At 40.9% G+C, this 18,618-nt stretch overlaps 2 protein-coding genes across 3 annotated transcripts; both read right to left on the reverse strand.

Annotated features, from left to right (window-relative positions):
* Window positions 1-420: 420 nt before the first annotated feature.
* Window positions 421-8,744, reverse strand: RB195_013866 (uncharacterized protein; the record flags this gene model as incomplete). Of its 2 annotated transcripts, XM_064203874.1 has the most annotated exons (8): window positions 421-592; window positions 668-774; window positions 2,661-2,785; window positions 2,866-3,055; window positions 3,106-3,262; window positions 3,325-3,419; window positions 7,579-7,751; window positions 8,654-8,744. In XM_064203874.1, 8 exons carry the CDS (start codon window positions 8,742-8,744, stop codon window positions 421-423), a joined length of 1,110 nt encoding a protein of 369 aa, XP_064059754.1. The 2 variants fall into 2 exon arrangements, with proteins under 2 accessions (XP_064059754.1, XP_064059755.1); XM_064203873.1 differs by lacking the exons at window positions 3,325-3,419; window positions 7,579-7,751; window positions 8,654-8,744 and having other exon boundaries at window positions 3,106-3,255.
* Window positions 5,646-7,746, reverse strand: RB195_013867 (uncharacterized protein; the record flags this gene model as incomplete). Its single annotated transcript, XM_064203875.1, has 2 exons — window positions 5,646-5,777; window positions 7,579-7,746. The coding sequence occupies 2 exons, from the start codon at window positions 7,744-7,746 to the stop codon at window positions 5,646-5,648; spliced, it is 300 nt and encodes a 99-aa protein (XP_064059756.1).
* Window positions 8,745-18,618: the final 9,874 nt, after the last annotated feature.

Raw genomic sequence — 18,618 nt, forward strand, 5'->3', positions numbered from 1 at the left:
TAAGTTAACAGGGAAGTGTATAGTTTACAAACAGTCTGAGCCTCGCAACTGAGTCTATGAGCACCTGAACACCTGCGCTCAGAGTGAAGATCTTAGGTGGTTTTGAGATTCAGCGTGACAGCATTTTCAGTGCACTCTGAAAGGAGCCATTGATGGTGAACACAAGCCAGTCAATAACGCAATCGGTGTTGCATAACATCCTAACACATTTCAAATTTTTGTCGTCGATAGCTGCTGATTCGGCAGTAGTGAGGTTGCATGAAGTCGAAAAAGATTTATTCAGACGAGATCATGAACATTTTGACTTACGGCAAGTACTCATCTTTCATATAACCCGTAAAAGTATGCTTTTTTGGAAGGAACATAACAAACATTCCTTCATCATGATGATGATTGAATGGCGAAAAAGATGAGGCAACGTCAGCGTGAAGCCGGAATTCGATTGAGCTGAGAGTTGATGGTCGCGTCACGATTCATACGAATCAGCGAAGCTCTCTGTTCACCGCTTGACGATCGCAGTTCGTAGTCATAAATCGCCGACAGCGTGAGCCGATCACGACATGCTGTCACGACCCCCTTTCGTATAACACTGCTAAACAGAAAAAAAAAGAAAATCATCTCTCTGGCCTGTTGAAATTTTAGTTGAAATCCTATGTGTATGCTTTACCTGAAGAACAAATAAAGAAGAGGATTGACTAGGGAGTTTGCAGTGAAAACCACCATAACGGCCCAATTCATCCATTTCCCGTGTTTTGAACATTGAGAGATGAAAATCTGAAAGGAATCTGTGTTTTTCGCCTTCGTTTCCTCTGCTGTACTGCACCGAGGAACACCACTATAAGCACCGACGTCGTGAACACGGTATTTAAATGAACAGGTGACGAAATAAAAAAGTAGAGGTTTCCACAGAGGAGATAACTTAAGGTAACAAAATTTGAATAATATATTATGCTCATATTTAGAAGGATCACAAATCAACTTTCCAAATATGTCCAAATCCGAATATTTGGGCGAAATGCCATGATCAACACTACACGACGAAACAAATACGAAGATTGACTGATAGGTTTGCTTGAATAAAGACAGAGAAGAATTTACTTTTTGAAAAAATCTACATTTTTCAAAATCACCCCTTACAAACATTTATGACCCAGCAAGGACGTTTTTTCGAGGAGCAAAACTTTCAAAGAATTTTGTGTGTTCAGCGTGTGATGCGTGCGTGTGTAGTGATGCGCATAATCGGGTCAATACGACATGAAGCACGGTGCAGTTGCGTAAGCGGTTGCGCTCAAAGCGATGCGGTGGAGATAGCGGTTCGAGTCGGTGTGGGACCATCGCGAACTGCAGCAATGAACGGTGGTATATAGAAGGGATCCCCACTCGATCCTCCCCGCTACGCTTCCCCACTCCGCTTCGAGCGCAACTGCTTACGCAACCGCACCGTGTTTCATGTCGTTTTGACTCTCTTAAATGTGTAAGTGCGTTGTGTGATACGTGAATGTACGATTTGCATAATGCGACGTGCATATATGATGTGTGTAAGTATGTATGTGTGTGTGTGGTGTGTGTATGTGTAGATGGAAGAGGATGCTTAATTAGCTTAGCATAGGAAAATGGGAAAGGCAGCGTTGCCCAATACTTCCAATAATGTTTATGTTTCAAATTTAAAATTGTACAATTAAGACGAAGAGAGACATTGAAAAGAGTTCAAATCATAACTAATTGAATTATTAAAACTGTAACATAGACATTTGTAAAATTTGGTAAAACTGCTACAAGACCTCATCAGTAGAAACGCTTGTGAATGAAAGGTTAAACGTTGTTCATGACAATAACTTTGATTTATTTTTTGTTTGTTGAATGTCCATAAACGCAGCGTCATTTAAAAGCATCACCCCACGAATCTAAGGTGGTACGGATTTCAAGTGGAGTATTCGTATACGGGATTGTAGATTAAGAAGAGTGGGGTGATTCCGTCGATTTCTTTCTAATTGCCGTGAAAAACGGCCCTGACGATACAGTTTCGAGCGATCCGGCGCGCTATTTTCTACAAGGAATTCGATTGCAGCGCCAGCCTTGTGCACGCGCCGCATCTTCCGTGTCGTTTTTTACGGCAATTAGCAAGAAATCGACGGAATCACCCTCCTCTCCATAGTCTACTATCCCTTATAAGAATAATCCACCTGAAATCTGCACCACCTGAGATTCGTGGGGTGATGCCTGGAAACCCGCTGGAAAAGCTAGAGAGGGGGTTGTAGATTGCGGGATTCCATGTGGTTCCGCTCATCTCTTCATGATCGCGTAAAAAATAGATGCAGTTTTCGTATTCATGTGCGAGCGATCGAAAATCAGTGAAGTCCTCTCGCCAGACTATCCAAGGCAAACCAATGTATAGGTTGCTGAAGGGACCGGAAAATTCTAACGTTCCTCGTAGTGACTAATGCGGTTCTCGCGGCGTTTTTAACAAGGACAACGGAGAGGTGAGGTGAGCCTCCAGGGGTCCTGCAACGCAAAACCTCATCTCTAGATTTTACCGCGAAGTCCCTTCTCACGTCAGATCTGTGGTACGCTTTTTTTTTAAGACAATCGAACTCATAGGAGCTCTAAAAGTCCGGCTTTAGCCAGACCTTTACACCGTATAATAATCTAAGTGAACTAACCTGTCCTACGACGAAAAGTATCGTGTTGATGATGCACGGCACTAGTAAACGCGTTTCGATGCTCATTTGTCGCTGAACCGACAAGAGTGCTTGCGGTGCCCCACGAGCGTATCGTTGACGGGCTTCTAGACACGAGTATTGTGATGTGTGAAGATGAAATGATACGGAGCCCAGTTCTCGCTTTGCTCAAAGCCAGAAAACTCACTTATAGTTTTCTCTGTCTGCCTTCGGAAGAGTTTAATGAGAGCGGCGGCATACAACGGAAATGGCAGCACCATCAACACAACGTTACAAATCATGTAGTAAGTGTTTGTACCATACCCGTTGTACCTTGCCCAATCCGAATCCATACCATAGCGTTCTGGATTGAAGTACAAGGGTACGAACCAATCAAACTGAATAGGTCTCAGTAAATTCTCTGCTTACTTGGTCAGCTCTTACATACCTGGTGCTCGACTATCGATTGTGTTAATCCTGCCAACCACGGCACTGCACAAATGCAAAGGCAGGTGGAAGGCGGAAGTACACGGAACCAGTTCGGCCATTGCACAGCAGCCCACCGCGACCACGCAACCACGGTGTAGTGATAGACCATCGCCCACCTGCAGTACGTGCACTATATTGAATCTATGTACCGCAGAATCGGAAGGTAGGATCACGGCACCAGGTAAAATCCAGGTAGATGTGGACATGCCATCTCACTCCAACTGGCAATATTTCGTTCTGACACAGAATTGTAATGCCTGGCCAAACAGCAAACTGAAACAAACTTCTTTCTACATGTATTGCTCATAAGGGCAAAAAAGCTCATAAGGATAAAATGTCTGGGGTAATCAATCGGTTTGGGATGCGCCAATGCGTTCACTTCAATTCAGAATCCCTTGAGGGCATACCACGAATCTGGGGTGGTACCGATTTCAGGTGGAGTATCCGTATACGGAGTCGTAGATTATGGAGACAGGGGTGGTTCCGCTCATCTCCCCCTGAATCACTGCAAGCAGCCGGTTCCTGAATGCTGCTTTGTACGATGGCTTCTATTGCAGCGCGCCACTCTTGCACGCATAGCGTTCCTTACTGCCTATCGGAGTCCGGAATGATTTTCGACGAATCCCAGGGCGGAGGCGGCGCAAGGGGTGGAGCGATGCAATAGATAGCATCGCACAAAACAACATTCTGGAGGCGGCTGTTTGCAGTGATGCTGGGAGAGATGAGCGGAACTACCCCCGTCTCCATAATCTACGACCCCGTATACCTATTATCATTAGGATATTCCACCTTAAATCCGCACCAGGTCAGAGTCGTGGTATGCTGCTTTTAGGGTTCACGAACGTGTAAGTGGCCTATACAATGACTTGCGCTGGCTAGCCGATGTGTCAAGTCAGTGTTTTTATCCTCCCAGACAAGTCTGATAGCAATTTATGGGTCCCGGGGGATGAAAGACATGCTTAGCACTAGAGAGGTTTCGAACCACTGATCGATCGTGCAGACAAGCGGGACCTCTTACCAACCACACTATACCCGTCCTGTATTGCTTGTAGTACGAAATAAAGGATTAGAATCAGTAAACGTTCAAGCAACAGTGAAGAAGGGGTTACCACAAGATAAAAGATAAGATATAAGGCGAATCTACCACAAGGCCGATGTCTACGGTGGATTCGCCACAAGTGAGGAAGTGAACTCGCGATAGCGGACTGCAGAGATTGAGCACTTTTAGCAGCTATAAGCAAAATATGATTTCAATTGATTTGCTTGAGCTGCAACCAGAACTGATCTCTCTTTATAAACTAACAGTTGAGGTTTAGGCTTTATTGCCTTTGCAGAGCCTGAAAAATCAAGGCCGTCAGTGATTCATCCTCTCAAGTGCCTCATCACTCCACAAAAAGCAATGAAATGATAGGCACACTCAACAAACAACACATCGGCTAGCAGTCACCTCATTTGTTGAGTCCGGTAAAGTAAAAAGGCAATCGCGTGCAACAACCACGAGTCACAGGGGTTTTTATAACGGAACTGACGGCCGCTCCGATCAAAACCCGCACAGATCTTGACATGGGGCTAGTTCGTTTGTAACTGCATTTTTGGACTTTTGGCAGTCATCCAAAATGCTTGTAGGGTTCTGCGTTTTATGTTATATTAGAAAAATGTGATTTTTCTTGAATAAGTAGACGGGTTTGGTGCAGTGATATGAGATCACTGCTGAGAGTATACCTGCCTACCAGTGTGGTTGATGCAACAGAGTAACCACAAGAAAAAAACACATTTCGGATTTGGGACATGAAAAATAAAACATAAAATAAGATAGGTTGTATATGATGGAGAAAGGTGTTCTTATGTACAGCGACAGCTGCAGTGACATCACCAATTCCGCACTATACAGTGTAATTTAACACCAGAATGTTTCTTATCCACGATTTTTACATCCTTTCTCAATCCAAAAAAATGTGCCTGTTACCGCCATCCTTTCAATGGTTCATCTTCATTAGGCTGAGGTTTCGTCTCCGTAGTTTCCGCTCAATATTACCTTATTATAGAAGGATAAAAAGGGTTACGTTTATTCCGTTGATCGATTCTAACGGCTAAATCGATCATCAGACGAATCTGATGCCAGTGGCGACCTGGAGAGACAAAAGACTTCGGTAACCTCTCGCTGTGTCCACGAATCTGAGGTGGTACGGATTACAGGTAGCGTATTCGTGTACGGGATAGTAGATTATGGAGAGGGAGTGATTCTGTCCATTTCTTTCTAATTGCCATAAAAACGGCCCGGAACGTACGGCTTCGGGCGTTCTGGCGCACTATTTTCCACAATGAGTTCGATTGGAGCGCGCCAGCCTTGTGCGGCGCCGCATCTTCCGGGCCGTTTTTTACGGCAATTATGAAGAAATGGACGGAATTACCCCCCCCCCCCCTCTCCATACTCTACTATCCCGTATACGAATACTCCACCTGAAATCCGTACCACCTCAGATTCGTGGGGTGATGCTTTTAACTGAAGACTCGAGCGGGTGTAGCGCAATCGGTAAAATGTCCCGCACGATCAGTCGACGGCTCGAAGCCACCCCAGTGCGAACCATGCTTTTCATCCCTCCGAAATCGATGAATTGGTACCAAACTTGTCTGGAACGATAAAAACACTGATTTTATACAGATGCTAGCTCTACAAATCATTGTATAGGCCAGTTACAGGTTCCTAAACCTCAAGCAATTCCGAATTGAAGTGAAAGCGTTGGCGCTTCCCAAGCGGATCCACGAACGCCAGTCGCTTTACCCTGTATCGTTATTTAATTTGATGCTTTTGAAATTGGCCAATCTCCGCTGCCCGCCTTCGCGGATTCATTTGCGCAGTTGCGGCGAATCTACCGTAGACTTGGGAGCTGCGCTAAACTTATATAGTACCATTAACAGGCCAAAATTAGTGCATCAAAATCAATCTCACGAAGCTGCATTGACATGCCTGTTGCCATTTGCAAGCGGATAAGAACTACACTTGAGCTAAAATAGAAACTGTGTATCTAAGAAACAAAAGATTTGTTTTAAACACAACGACACAGGACGGAAATATGATTAAAGCCCCAGGAATCCATCGCTGCCTCACTCGTTCGGTCCTATGCTCCCATCTAAGAGTTTCCAGACCAAACCCTTGTCGAATTTGGCTTCTCAGTTCGTAGCCTTAATTTGTACTATTTCTTAAAGGCATCACTCCACGAATCTCAGGTGGTACGGATTTCATGTGGAGTATTCGTGTACGGGATAGTAGATTATGGAGAGGTGGGTGATTCCGTCCATTTCTTTCTAATTGCCATAAAAACGGCCGGAAGGTACGGCTTCGGGCGTTCTGGCGCACTATTTTCCACAATGAGTTCGATTGGAGCGCGCTAGTCTTGTGCGGCGCCGCATCTTCCGGGCCGTTTTTTACGGCAATTATGAAGAAATGGACGGAATCAATTCTCAGTTATCCCGTATACGAATACTCCACCTGAAATCCGTACCACCTCAGATTCGTGGGGTGATGCCATTAAAAGGTGTGCCATGTTTGTTCATCCGGCCGCTCGCAGCGCGTCTGTACTTGACAACCATTATTTTTATGACACGACTTTGGTCTTCGGAAAGGAACGTCTAAACTAAATTCTCAGTTTTCGCAGCAAAAGAATGGCTTGGCTGGATAGCACGAGAATCTTTTCCATAAACTCTCATTCTTACTCTAAAAGTAATAAACTAGCTAACAGTTCTGCATTTCCTTCGCTTCTTTTTGTATGCCGCACCTTTTTGCATAAGAATTAATCAATTAATTCCTGGCCTGATAAATATACCTAGCAGCGGCTACGTACAAAAGCTTCAGATATCTCCTAATTTGTTCGTTATGCACGGAATTAGATCGTGCTTGACATTGTCTGCTTTCTCAATTGTTTGTTGGGTTTCTACGCATGGCGTCATAATAGAGATAGTTTATGTCTGTCTGTCCTTATGCAACTCTGACTGCCATCTGCTTATGGTGGTCCTCTTCGGGCTGTACGGAATTACGTATTTAGATGCAAGCTTAGTTCAGTACGCACGTCAGTCAACCGGCTGAATTATTGCAAAAATATTGCAAAGAAGTGTCACCAGGCCGCAAAATAGGCGAATAAATACATTATCTCCTCGTCGCCATTTTTTCCTGGTAATAAAATCGCCTCCTTCTAACCCCCGAAAAGCTTTTTTCAAAATAAATTTTGGATAGCAAAGGGCTTATACCCGTGGGCGTCAACGTTTACTCAGGCTATTCAATCTGCAGAACGAAAACAAACAGATCATGTCCTTTATTACGTCCCCAAAAAAATGGAGTTGAAATTATAGGAAACAAATCGATCATTTGGCTTCATATCGAACTTTCTAGTCGCAAATAAACATAAAGGAACAGGAAAAGGAACATTGTACATACCTGTATCAACAGCAAGATGTCCGTGACTGCTTGGCTGATCAAAAACCGAAAACCAACAATTTCACCAATCATTTGCAACATACTGTAGGTGACGAGTCCAAAAAGGCATATTCCAACAATGCCAAACAGCAGCAATGACAATCCGGCGACCGCATCTGATGGCAACATCAAGTCTGAATTGGAAAAAATAAAGAATTGCAGTTAAAGGGATGGGATTGCAAATTATAACGAGGAGAAAAAATAAAATGAATGCATGCATAAGTGCAGCGACCCACACGATACGGATAAGACGAAAAAAGTATCAGATATAGAAAGAATATGAATTGCTGTCGTAGTATTACCGTCGCTTGGACGAACATTGGAACGGCTCCACTACTTTTGTGTTCCAGGTACTCTCTATGAAATAATAATAACCACATCGAAGAGAAAGATGAGAAACTTTTAAAATATGGAAAAATTAACTTTTTTTACATGTTATTCTTTTCATAAGGAAGAATGTGTCATTGTTGTTTCACTATAAAACACAAAATAAACGTATAAAATAAAACATGATCACTCGCAGACTACTGGCTAAGTCATACAGATCTATTTCTTGTGAGAGCGTATATAAAATAGCATAAGAAACGACTATGTAAAATTCCCTACATATAACCTTTCTGGGTAGGAATACCAATAAGAGAAGGTTTACAATTATAGAATTTAGAGAATTATAGAATGCATTATAGAATATTATAGAATTTAGAGTTATAATAATATTTGTGAAATATGTCTAATCTCGAAGGCTCAACTCATCAGAGGAGCTCATCAGAGGAGTAAGGTGCCATCCCGAAAAAAAAAACAAAAGGATTTCTCTGCGGGACCTTGAAACTAGCATATGAAAATGCGACACATGAGATTACTCTAGATGACTGTATAGAGGTGCATGTTTGAACAGCTGTCAGATGCGTCATTGACACAGGCCTAATTTGGTAAATCTATTATGTTTCACTATTCCTTACAAACAGAAGAGAATATAACAGTCTCCTGTGGTGATCATTACTATTTACAGAATTATAACTCGTATTTAAGTGTATACCTTCTGATTTTTCGAAAGTAATTAGTGCAGTGTAGCGGTTAAAGGTTCCTGCACGATCGATCGGAGGTTCGAACCCGCCCAGGCCTTTCATCCCTCTGGGATAAATTGGTACCAAACTTGTCTGGGAGGATGAAAACACTGACTTGACACATCGGCTAGCCACTGCAAGTCATTGTATAGGCCAGATACACGTTCATGAACCCCAAACGATTCTGAATCGAAGTGAACGTTGCGGCGCATCCCAAGCGGATTGATTAACGCCACACACTTTTTTCTTTACTGTTTTAAAAACGGCGTATCATGAGACCGACGTTAGTTGGGAAATCAGAGGGAAAATATAGAGTTCAGCGTGTAAATTAGTATGAGCGTGCTCCATTCAATTCCCCCTAATCGTCCTAAAAAAATACGTGGGATTTGTTTTAGTTTCTACGAAGTACGCCAGAACTCCCCGGCCAGTCAGCAGCCTATCCATTAGTTTTTCTTGAGTAGTCTGGTGCGGAGACCTCATTGATCTTTGACCGCTCGCTCGCAGTTGCAGCGCGTTCTCACGCGCTTTTCACGCACCTTGTAGAAACAAGCGTCGTTCTTTAGTAGAATTGGCTGGGGTCACGCTCATATTCGTAATGTACACCCTAAATCCTATATTTTCCCAACTACGTCAGCTTTGTGGTACGCCGCCTTTATTAAGAGACATTTGATAAAGGCTCTAATAAGTCATATATGTAGCGGCTAAAATAAAAATGAATACAAAGGTGAATAAGAAGAATTTCGATATGCCATACTTTTGAGCTAAAGAGTACGCTACTGAAGTTATTTGTTGGTTATTCCTCCACCTTTCACTAAAAATTCAAAAGAAGAAGTACTTAATCGTAACTTTTTTATTTGCTCAAACTTAGGATATTAAACAACTTAAGAAAACTAACAAACTTAAGATTCTCAAAATCATTCGGATGCACTGATTTTCGAGGAGTATCCGTTGCCAGAGTGCTATCCGATTACATGTGCGTATTTACGGAGAACGCACTCACACCATGTTGAGATTTGGGAACTATCGAGAAGACAATTCAGCAACCACTCTTTTCGATTTTTTTACGCATTACTACGTCTGCGTGCCAATACTTGAGTGACCGAAAAAAAAAACATTTTTCGTTTATAGCGCATACTAAGTGTCATCTTTAGGTTTTGAGGTCTGACACATTTCTTCTCACTTTCACTGAGCAACTACGTATTTTAGGAAATCTCGAACAAAGAAAAAAAAACGGAGTTTGCGCAATTTTTACGGTAAAAGTAGAAACTGACTGGCGTTGATCAATCGTTCAGGACGTGGCAGCGCGTTCGACTCCAATTCAGACTAGAACGGGAATGATAGACCTATGCAATGACTCGGCTGGAGGAGAGATGTCCACCATTCTATCAAGTCAGAGCTTCATTCCTTCAAATAAGCCTAAAACCAATTTGTCAGCCTCGCTCGACCGCGCAATAGCAGCTTCCTGAATCGTCCAAGGATGGTCACTGATCTGAGAAAGGAATAATCATTTCAGCTCACTTCCTCATGTTGCACTTTGACTATTTCATCCGATCTCATCTCCTCCTTCGTCGATTTCAACTGCTGCGCTTTGAACTGGCCTTGCCTCGTGAGAAGCTGTGGTAAAAACAACTGCTCTTGTTGATTACACGTTCTTTTTTTGCCATCCAATGTCACCAGATTTCTTCTAACAAATCTTAATAAGTAGCGTTTGCTACATATGGACATACTTTGGTTGTCTTTTTTTTGCTGGGGAATTCAATTAAAAACTCAATATTATAATGATTACGAAAACCTGATGCAAGGAATAAAAATTTCATCAATGCATGGAATTTCATCTCTTGTTCCGATGATCAGCAAAAAAATCGTCGTCTACGCTTGTGTGAGAACTTCAGCAGATCCTACGGTTGGCAAGCGAGAGAAAGCTCGTTTTCTCAAGACTCGAGAGAAATTTCTCAAGATATTAAGGGTTTCAAGATAGTACACATACGTATGTTCAATGAATAGAGGAAAATCCTTTGAGGATGTGCAACGTATGGAAATTTGCGCAAATGAAGGCGAGAATAATGAGGCAAATCACCAGGAGTAGGATGCAAGAGGAGCGCTCACGTTTATAAATGTCATAGGACGCCCGCCCGGATTGAGATTGAGGACGGACGGCGTGTGCCGGCGAGGAAGTGAGTTGCATAATTAGTTGACCACTAGCTGACAAAGATCATAGAGTGAACACATCCACCGGACCACGGCTTCTAAATCTCATAGTGAGAAGGAGCTTAGCTTGCACAGTTTCAAGTACTGTTATCCGCCACGAAAAGTACTACGTCAGGGTCCACTGACAATGAGTTTGCCGATCTTTTCTTGAATGTTTTGACTTAGACAGATGTGCTTGCTTTTTTTTTTCTTTTTTGCTGCACCGTTCGTGTATGCGAATAAATAAATAAATAAATAAATGAACTATATCTTTTCAATAGAAACTCATCTCCCCTGAGAGTATGTTGATCAGCGATGTATCACTCACTATTAATTGCACAGAAACTTGTGACAGTTTGACAGATCACCCTCTAAATGTGATTTTCTTAGAAATATGCGAGTAATAATATGTGAAGCTGACAAACTTTCTTTCTCCACTAGAACCTAAAATAAATAAAGCGGCTCATCCTATTGGTATTTGATATCATCATTTGATTATACATATATTTGTTTATTTGTATTTATTTAACTAAATGAATTGTATCATCTCGTATACGGTACGGTTTCTTCTTGACGGAAATGAAGTAGTTTTTTTTTCCAGGTATCAGTAAATCTTATAGAGATGAGGCATTGTATGCGTTGTATTCTATGGGAAAGGTAGAAGAGAGCTGTACAAAATGGAAGAGAGCACAGTTTGGATCAAAACAGTTCGTGTATCTTAATTTTAGAAAAGTAGATTTAGTATGAAGCAACGTATTTTTGTAGTATGACCAAATATGGAGGTAGTTTGATTTGGTTACACACAAATGGATGTATTGTCTTTAGCAGTATTCATCTGTGAAAATTAACGTCGAGGTGGTCAAATTCGTGGGCCTTTTGTTTCTGAACACGTTACCCTGTGTGTTTCATGTAGTACAGCATCCGAGTCAACAGTACACCACCATGTGAAGATCTAAAGATAGCAGCCCATTGCGATCCTAACGCGAGACACCAGAAAGGCAACTCGCTTCTATATGCTTCAAAACTTTTATGCATTATTGTGGATCGTTGTATAACATCATCCTACCCGGAATGCCTCTTAGCACTGATTCGTATGGGTATTTTTGGGTCACAAATTACAATGGATAGAAAATTTTGACTGCACTTATTCTCGTGAATGCAGCTATTTCAAAGGTTAAGGGCGGCATACCACGGATTGTGGTGAGGGAATCCGCGGAAAAAGCAGGAAGAGCTAGAAGAAGGGGTTGTAGATTTCGGGATCAGGAACATAACTTTTATCTCTCCTTGATTGTCGTCAAGAAAAAAAAACGGCGTGGGAATAGCTTTGGTAACTACGAGTTACGGTAGAACGCTCCTCTATGTGCACGTTCCGGTCTCCTCAGCAGCCTATTCGTTGGTTTTACTTGAAAAAGCTGCTGAAAAAAAATAATTTATTCTCGACCGATCACACTTGAATGCGCGGCTGGCGAAACTGTGGAGCGTTGCAGTTGAAATCCTTGCGAAAAACGGAGTCATGGACGTCGCTTTTTTACATCGATTAGAGTGAAATGCGCGGAAAACCTCTGATCCCGCAATCTACAATCCTAACTCTAGATTTTCCTGCGGATTCCTTCAGCACGTCAGATTTCTGGTATGCTACTTTTAAGTCACTCATTATAATGCAAAGGGAATTCAAATTCTGAAAAGAAGGAGAAGTATCCGAAAATTTTTCCGCATATTTCGACGAAGCAGTCAAATAACAAATTGATGGAGTTAAGATTTGGTTGGATTAAATCTAAGTCAAATTAATGTTTATGTTTGGTTCAAACTGTGACTGAAAGGCTTTCAACTCGCTTCTGACTCTGTATCGTTGAAGTTATTGGAATTTTGAGAAGAGGTTATTGTAACATTTATTCTTGTACAGGTGCTCAGGATTTGGGTTGGTTTAGAATCGGATTGAAAAACAAATTTGACTTTAAAATTCAAAAGAGGCATTTAAGCAATTAAGCCAAATAACTTGAACACTTGAAATCTTGAAAACTCCAATGCACGTTGCTCTTTTACGCAAATTAAAACAGGAATATGAGGTTGATGATGAGGAGCGAAGTCTTTAACGAACTGAGAGGCTGAGAGTATATGGATATGAAGCTCACGATGAGAAGCAAGTCGTCTGGCGAACCTGACCTCAATAGAAAATGAAGAATGAATACAACTGAAAATTGAGGTGAGATTGCTCAAACAGTGCTTTCAGCAGACGAAAAAAAATGACAAGCGTCACGATTTGTGCAGTTAATCATCTACTAAGTCAAGTCCTCTCAGGAATTCCGTCGTAAAGTGTCTGAGAAAGGACTGAGACTGTAGCAGAAGAATAAGTCATCCTTACTTTCAGCACATCTACCACGGCGATCGACTGACCATACGCTAGAGTAGGAAAGGATGCTAACGTTACTCCTCGATCTCAAATCGCTCCCCTCCCCCACTCGACGACGACACCGCGGCCGCCGTAGCATTCATCCCTTTGGCAAACAGAATAACGCGTTGATCCCCTCCATTATGAAATTCCGACGAATGCGTGGACGTGACGGCACTGCTTACGTAGTTATGAGATGACAATCTCATCTCGTGCCGTCTGCTATTGTCTGCGGATGCAATCAGTGTTGCAATGCTTCCAGGAAAATATGGTAGCGGTGGGGAGCAAAATGTTTGCATTCTTTAAAATACGCCATCTTCACTTCCGGGCTGAGAAACGAATTCTATCGTAGCGGAACAAGAGTTGAGCAACAAAACCGTATTTCTGGGAAAATAAGGAACCGTGTATTAAATATTGAAGGTGATAAAATAAATATAATAAATACGTTCAATTTGCATTACAACGAGAAGTAGGAGAGATTTCTTAGACGAATTTAAAGATTGAAAGAGATTTTCCTTATGTCTCTTCCCAAGTAATGTAAAGGAAAAGATTTGTAATTAGTAACTAATCAATACGGTAATAAAGTTAATACAAATTATGTTAAAATAAAATAATAAATTATATTAAAAGATTGCTTAAGTAGATTACAGGTGTTTGTAGTACAAATATTATTTGCTTATATTATCCTTAATATTTTTGTGGAATTTTCCCCACTGAAAGTTTCAGTACCAGCTCATTTTGCAAGTAATATATTAACTACGAATAGCTTGCGCAGAAAGATTGGAAAATTATCTGATAGCAGTTACGAAAATTTATGGTTTTTGGGGTGCAAGAGTGAAGAAGAAACATTTTCAAAAGAAATGAATAATTTCGTTGACGTATTTGTATGAACCACTAACAATTCCATCATTATGGTACAATTCTTGCTGTTTCAACAGTATACAACCTAGCTTCGCCTGAGGCTTTCTCTACCTAAGTTCTCCTTTCAGCAACCAAAAAACGAGAATTGGACATTTTCAGCACAAGACACTTCTTAAGGCACAACATTTAGATGGTAGTTCTCCGAGAAAATCCCGTTCTCACCGAAGAATTTACGGAAGAACGGTTTTTCTTTGTTCTTAACGGGAACGGGATATACTATAGAACGTTCTCCAAAATTTTCAGAATCTTTCCTCATTCAGAAAGACTTGGGTTATTTTTCTCGAGAACAACTGGCTCTTGGAACCCGAACTGAACTATCATTAAATTTCCCTAATTACTGCTTAGTTTTAGTTTTTTTTTCTTAATTACAAGGAAAACTCAAGAGAAGATAGGGATTTATAGCATGACTTTTATCAACTTAATTTCTATTCATTTATCTATATATCCCATATACATTTATATCCTTTATATTGTTTATTTGAACTTATCTATTCACGTTTATTTATCCATTATCTACTATTTATCTATTTATCTATTCATTATGTTTGTTGTTTTTATATGTTTGTATTTATTTTCCAATCATAAAAGAATATTTCAAACACTAGCGGTGTGCCACAGCAAAAGAAGCTTGTCAACTAGTAAATCTCCAGAGAAATGGAAGAGAAATATGGAAAAATGAATTTATGAAGAACAAGCAGGATGCAGAGGAGCTGTCAAATCCACGCTACGCCAAAATGCGGGTGACTAGAATCTTGGATATAAGCTAATCAATTATGCTGCAGTGAGGAAAATAGAAAACATAAATAAACACACATGCACATCCTACATCTTACTATAAGCTATTCAATAGGAGGGAACATCACTCAAATCTTTTTCTTCAGATGAACTCGTCCAAAAAATTGCAGACATGTAAATAGCTCTGCCCTAGACATCTGGCATGTTAGAATATCTTAATAGAGCGAAGAGAACCCTCAAATTCTCAAACATGCAATTGATGGGAGGGCACGGCACAAACTTGCTAGCAGCTCTATGATGTGATTTGATAGAGAAGGTACATGTCACACGTAACGCTTTCTATACGGATGACGCACGAAAATCTCATTTTTGGGCTGTACGTTGTTTGATCCACTCAGCCGCACGAGGTTGGTTCCACAACTCGATTAGTGACTTCGACACCTCGAGGAGCCGTTCCCTCACTGACTTCGACACTTCCCTCGTTTGCTGCCCGTGCGCAGAGCAGCTTCCGCAGACGGCCTGACCGGTACTCGGCTCGAATATCAGTAGCGATTAGGTGAAATTACGACGTCAAACATAGCGAGAGCGCTTCAATTTTTGATCGCGCAATTCCCATTAGAGTTCGTGATGCGGCACGGGCGATGACGTACCAAATAACAAGCCCGGATGGTTCGAAGATGAGAGATTGGTTCGAATAAACGGACGAAATGTTCTTTTTCTTCACATTGCAAAGCTGTCTCAACTGTCGCAGGTTACATCGTTTCTGCCAGAAAGCATACAATCTCTTGAAACTTTTTGAAAACAACACGAATTCAGGATTGTTCATTCGTCGTCAACACAACCATCTTCAATTCAAACTTTTCTAGGTTTGAATTGAAGATGGTTGTGTTGACGACGAATTCAATTCAACTATCCTTTAACGAAGGTTAAAGATTTACGGCCACATACATATTTGCACCTTTGAAAACGAAAATTAGATGAAGAATTCTCAAATTATTATAGTTCAAATGAATAAACTATACATTAAAAAATCTTAACTAAAGAAGAAGAGTTTTTTTTTTCGGGTACGGTGGCATTTTCCGGATGAGATGGAGGAAAATTTCACGTCATTCACAAAGTCATTGAGAAAAAAGCAAAAGAAAATAATGGTAAGCAGAGTAGATGGACTGTAACTCCGGGTAAGTGGTCTCGTGTTTTTCACACCAGTATCCTCTTCTTTTGTGAGTTTATACGAGAAAATTGAGAAGGAGTATGCGAAAACTTAGATTTTTAAAAAAATACCGAGATTCTGGCCAGTACGTGCTTGCCAGGAAAATTCTGCTCCTCACCGAATACCAAATAGCTGCGGTACCAAAGGAAATGCGAGAAGTTTCCGCAAAAGAATATCCATATTCTCATGCAAATTCCACTTTTTCAAATAAGTTGGGAAGTACGAATCTGCATCCCAGAAACAGCTTTCGGTCATGCAAAAGGAGCAAAACGTTCACATAGGAGCACAGTGAATACTGCAAAGTGAACAAAAGACTGGAAGAAAAAGTTAGCAATGGGAGTCGAGATAGCAGAAACCTGCTGAATGGGATTGTAAACAGCGCAGGACTCATATCTGAACCTAGCGTTTACTTGGCTCTGCCAAAAACTTACTGTGTCATTCACAGTGAGCTCTTCTTTCCTACGCCTTTGTCCAGGTGATGCAAGTTCCTCTCTAATTTTCAAAGGGACACCATTTGCACTCAGTTCTGAACTGACGTCGAACGTGTAGGCACATTGCAAAGGGATTGACCAGTCCAGTGCACTTTATTCATTAGTTTAATTGCGGCCTGCCATGATCTTTTTTGCTTTTACATTATTCTTCAATGTGATTCTTATAACATCCTTGGTGAACGAGGATTTTTTCGTTTGTCAACTGTACAATATCAGTCGCAATCAAATGTGTTCATCCACGCGACTGCGATGTATGCTACGCAGAGGATTGCGCGCTGCGGTACACGCTTAGTAACCAGAACGAATACATTCGGGGTGAACCACAAATAAATAAATATGTGTTTATCTGTTTATTTCTTTCTTTATTTATTTATTTATGTACATACACCACAACCATTCTCAGTTGGTTAGATCGAAATATGCAGGTGCGTCCTAAATAGAATAACAAATTAAATGGGATGAAAAAGTAAATGTCATGAAGCAAAAAAGACATAAGAGAGAGTGGGATATCTAGTATCTGTGAACTAGAAAAAATGGAAGAATTTAAAAACATCGGAGTGGTTCACGTGGGCAGCTTCGTAGAAGCTATAAAATAAAGTGAAAAGCCGAAAGGAATGTTACGACCGTGTTGAGTTTCTAAAATAAACGTCAAGAAGTCCGGCTAGGGAGCTCAGCTCACCTGACGATATGTATTAACAGTTGTGCGTTAACATTCCGTTGACAGAGGTGTCACGTGCGCACACGTTTCGGTTTCATTTCGTAAATTGCCCGAATTATTCCGCTCCAACGCCCTAATCAGCTGATGCTGCGGTGTGAATGGTCCTAAGAGCATACTTCACAACTTTGTTTGCACGTGATGAATTATATGAAAAGATAGGAATTGAAGTATGAAGTAAAGTAGAGCAAAAAAATTAAGAGCCAAAAAACTAGAGGGTTTTATATTTGAGAGGGCAAAAAGTGATAAAAGGGAAGAATCATTTGCATATAAATTAAACTGTAAGGGACCTGCTCGTTGCGCTAGTTAAGTGCACTAATCATGTTACTGAACTGCTGGTTTTTGTGAAGAACTGAAGTTCTTCTCTTCCAAAGATTTCACTGAATTAAAGCGATTAGTAGAAATCCTATATGAGAGCGTACGTAACATCGGCTCTCAGCAAGATCGAGTTACTTCTAACGAGGGCTACAGCCGGCGACATTGAAAAGAAAAAATCCCGGAAAACAGCATCGAAACCAGCACTGGTACCAAAAAATTCTCTTGCCGCACCAGACCCACAATTACTTTCAGCACCAGCAGGAAAAACAGCTCCTTGTAGCAACACCTCAAGCATTCCAAGCTGATTCGGGAAAAGCCAAAAAATAAAGCAATTTGACAGAACAGAATGAAACTTTCGTGAGCAAATCGCTTTCACACAAGTTTCCGCTTTTGTTTACCTGGGTAACTACATATTCTTAACTCAGAGGCGACCAAAAAAAAAATGCGGGAATAGCACATGAAATGCTATCACACGTCTGAACTTTATCAACACAAGCCCGTCATTGCCACTATGTAAACCTATGAAACAAAGTGCCAATTAACATGAATGGATGAACGAATGAATGAATGAATGAAATAAAGCGGACAAGAAATGAGCTGACAAATACGACAGATAAACTTCGATTATGTGACAGCGAGATGATAAGATTATATTTCCTGCATGAATACAACATAACCGGAATCCTCCGGGAGAAACGTTTAGGGTGCATCTTTAATAAATCAGGTGTAGATGTAAAATATCGAGAAGAAAGGTGTGGTAAATTAATGTAGTGTCGGAGTTAAAAGGACATGAAAAAGGAGGTGTGACAATAAATGAATGTTAAGAAGCAGAAAATAGCAGAATAGCAGATAGGGAGGAATGTAAATAAATTCACAGGATTCAGAATTATAACTATGGAAATCTTTTTCTAAGAAAAGCGATGGATGAAAAATCCCATCTATAACAAACTAAGATATGCACATCACTTGAC

Source organism: Necator americanus, chromosome V (genome assembly GCF_031761385.1).
Source record: "Necator americanus strain Aroian chromosome V, whole genome shotgun sequence".
Taxonomy (NCBI): Eukaryota; Metazoa; Nematoda; class Chromadorea; order Rhabditida; family Ancylostomatidae; genus Necator; species Necator americanus.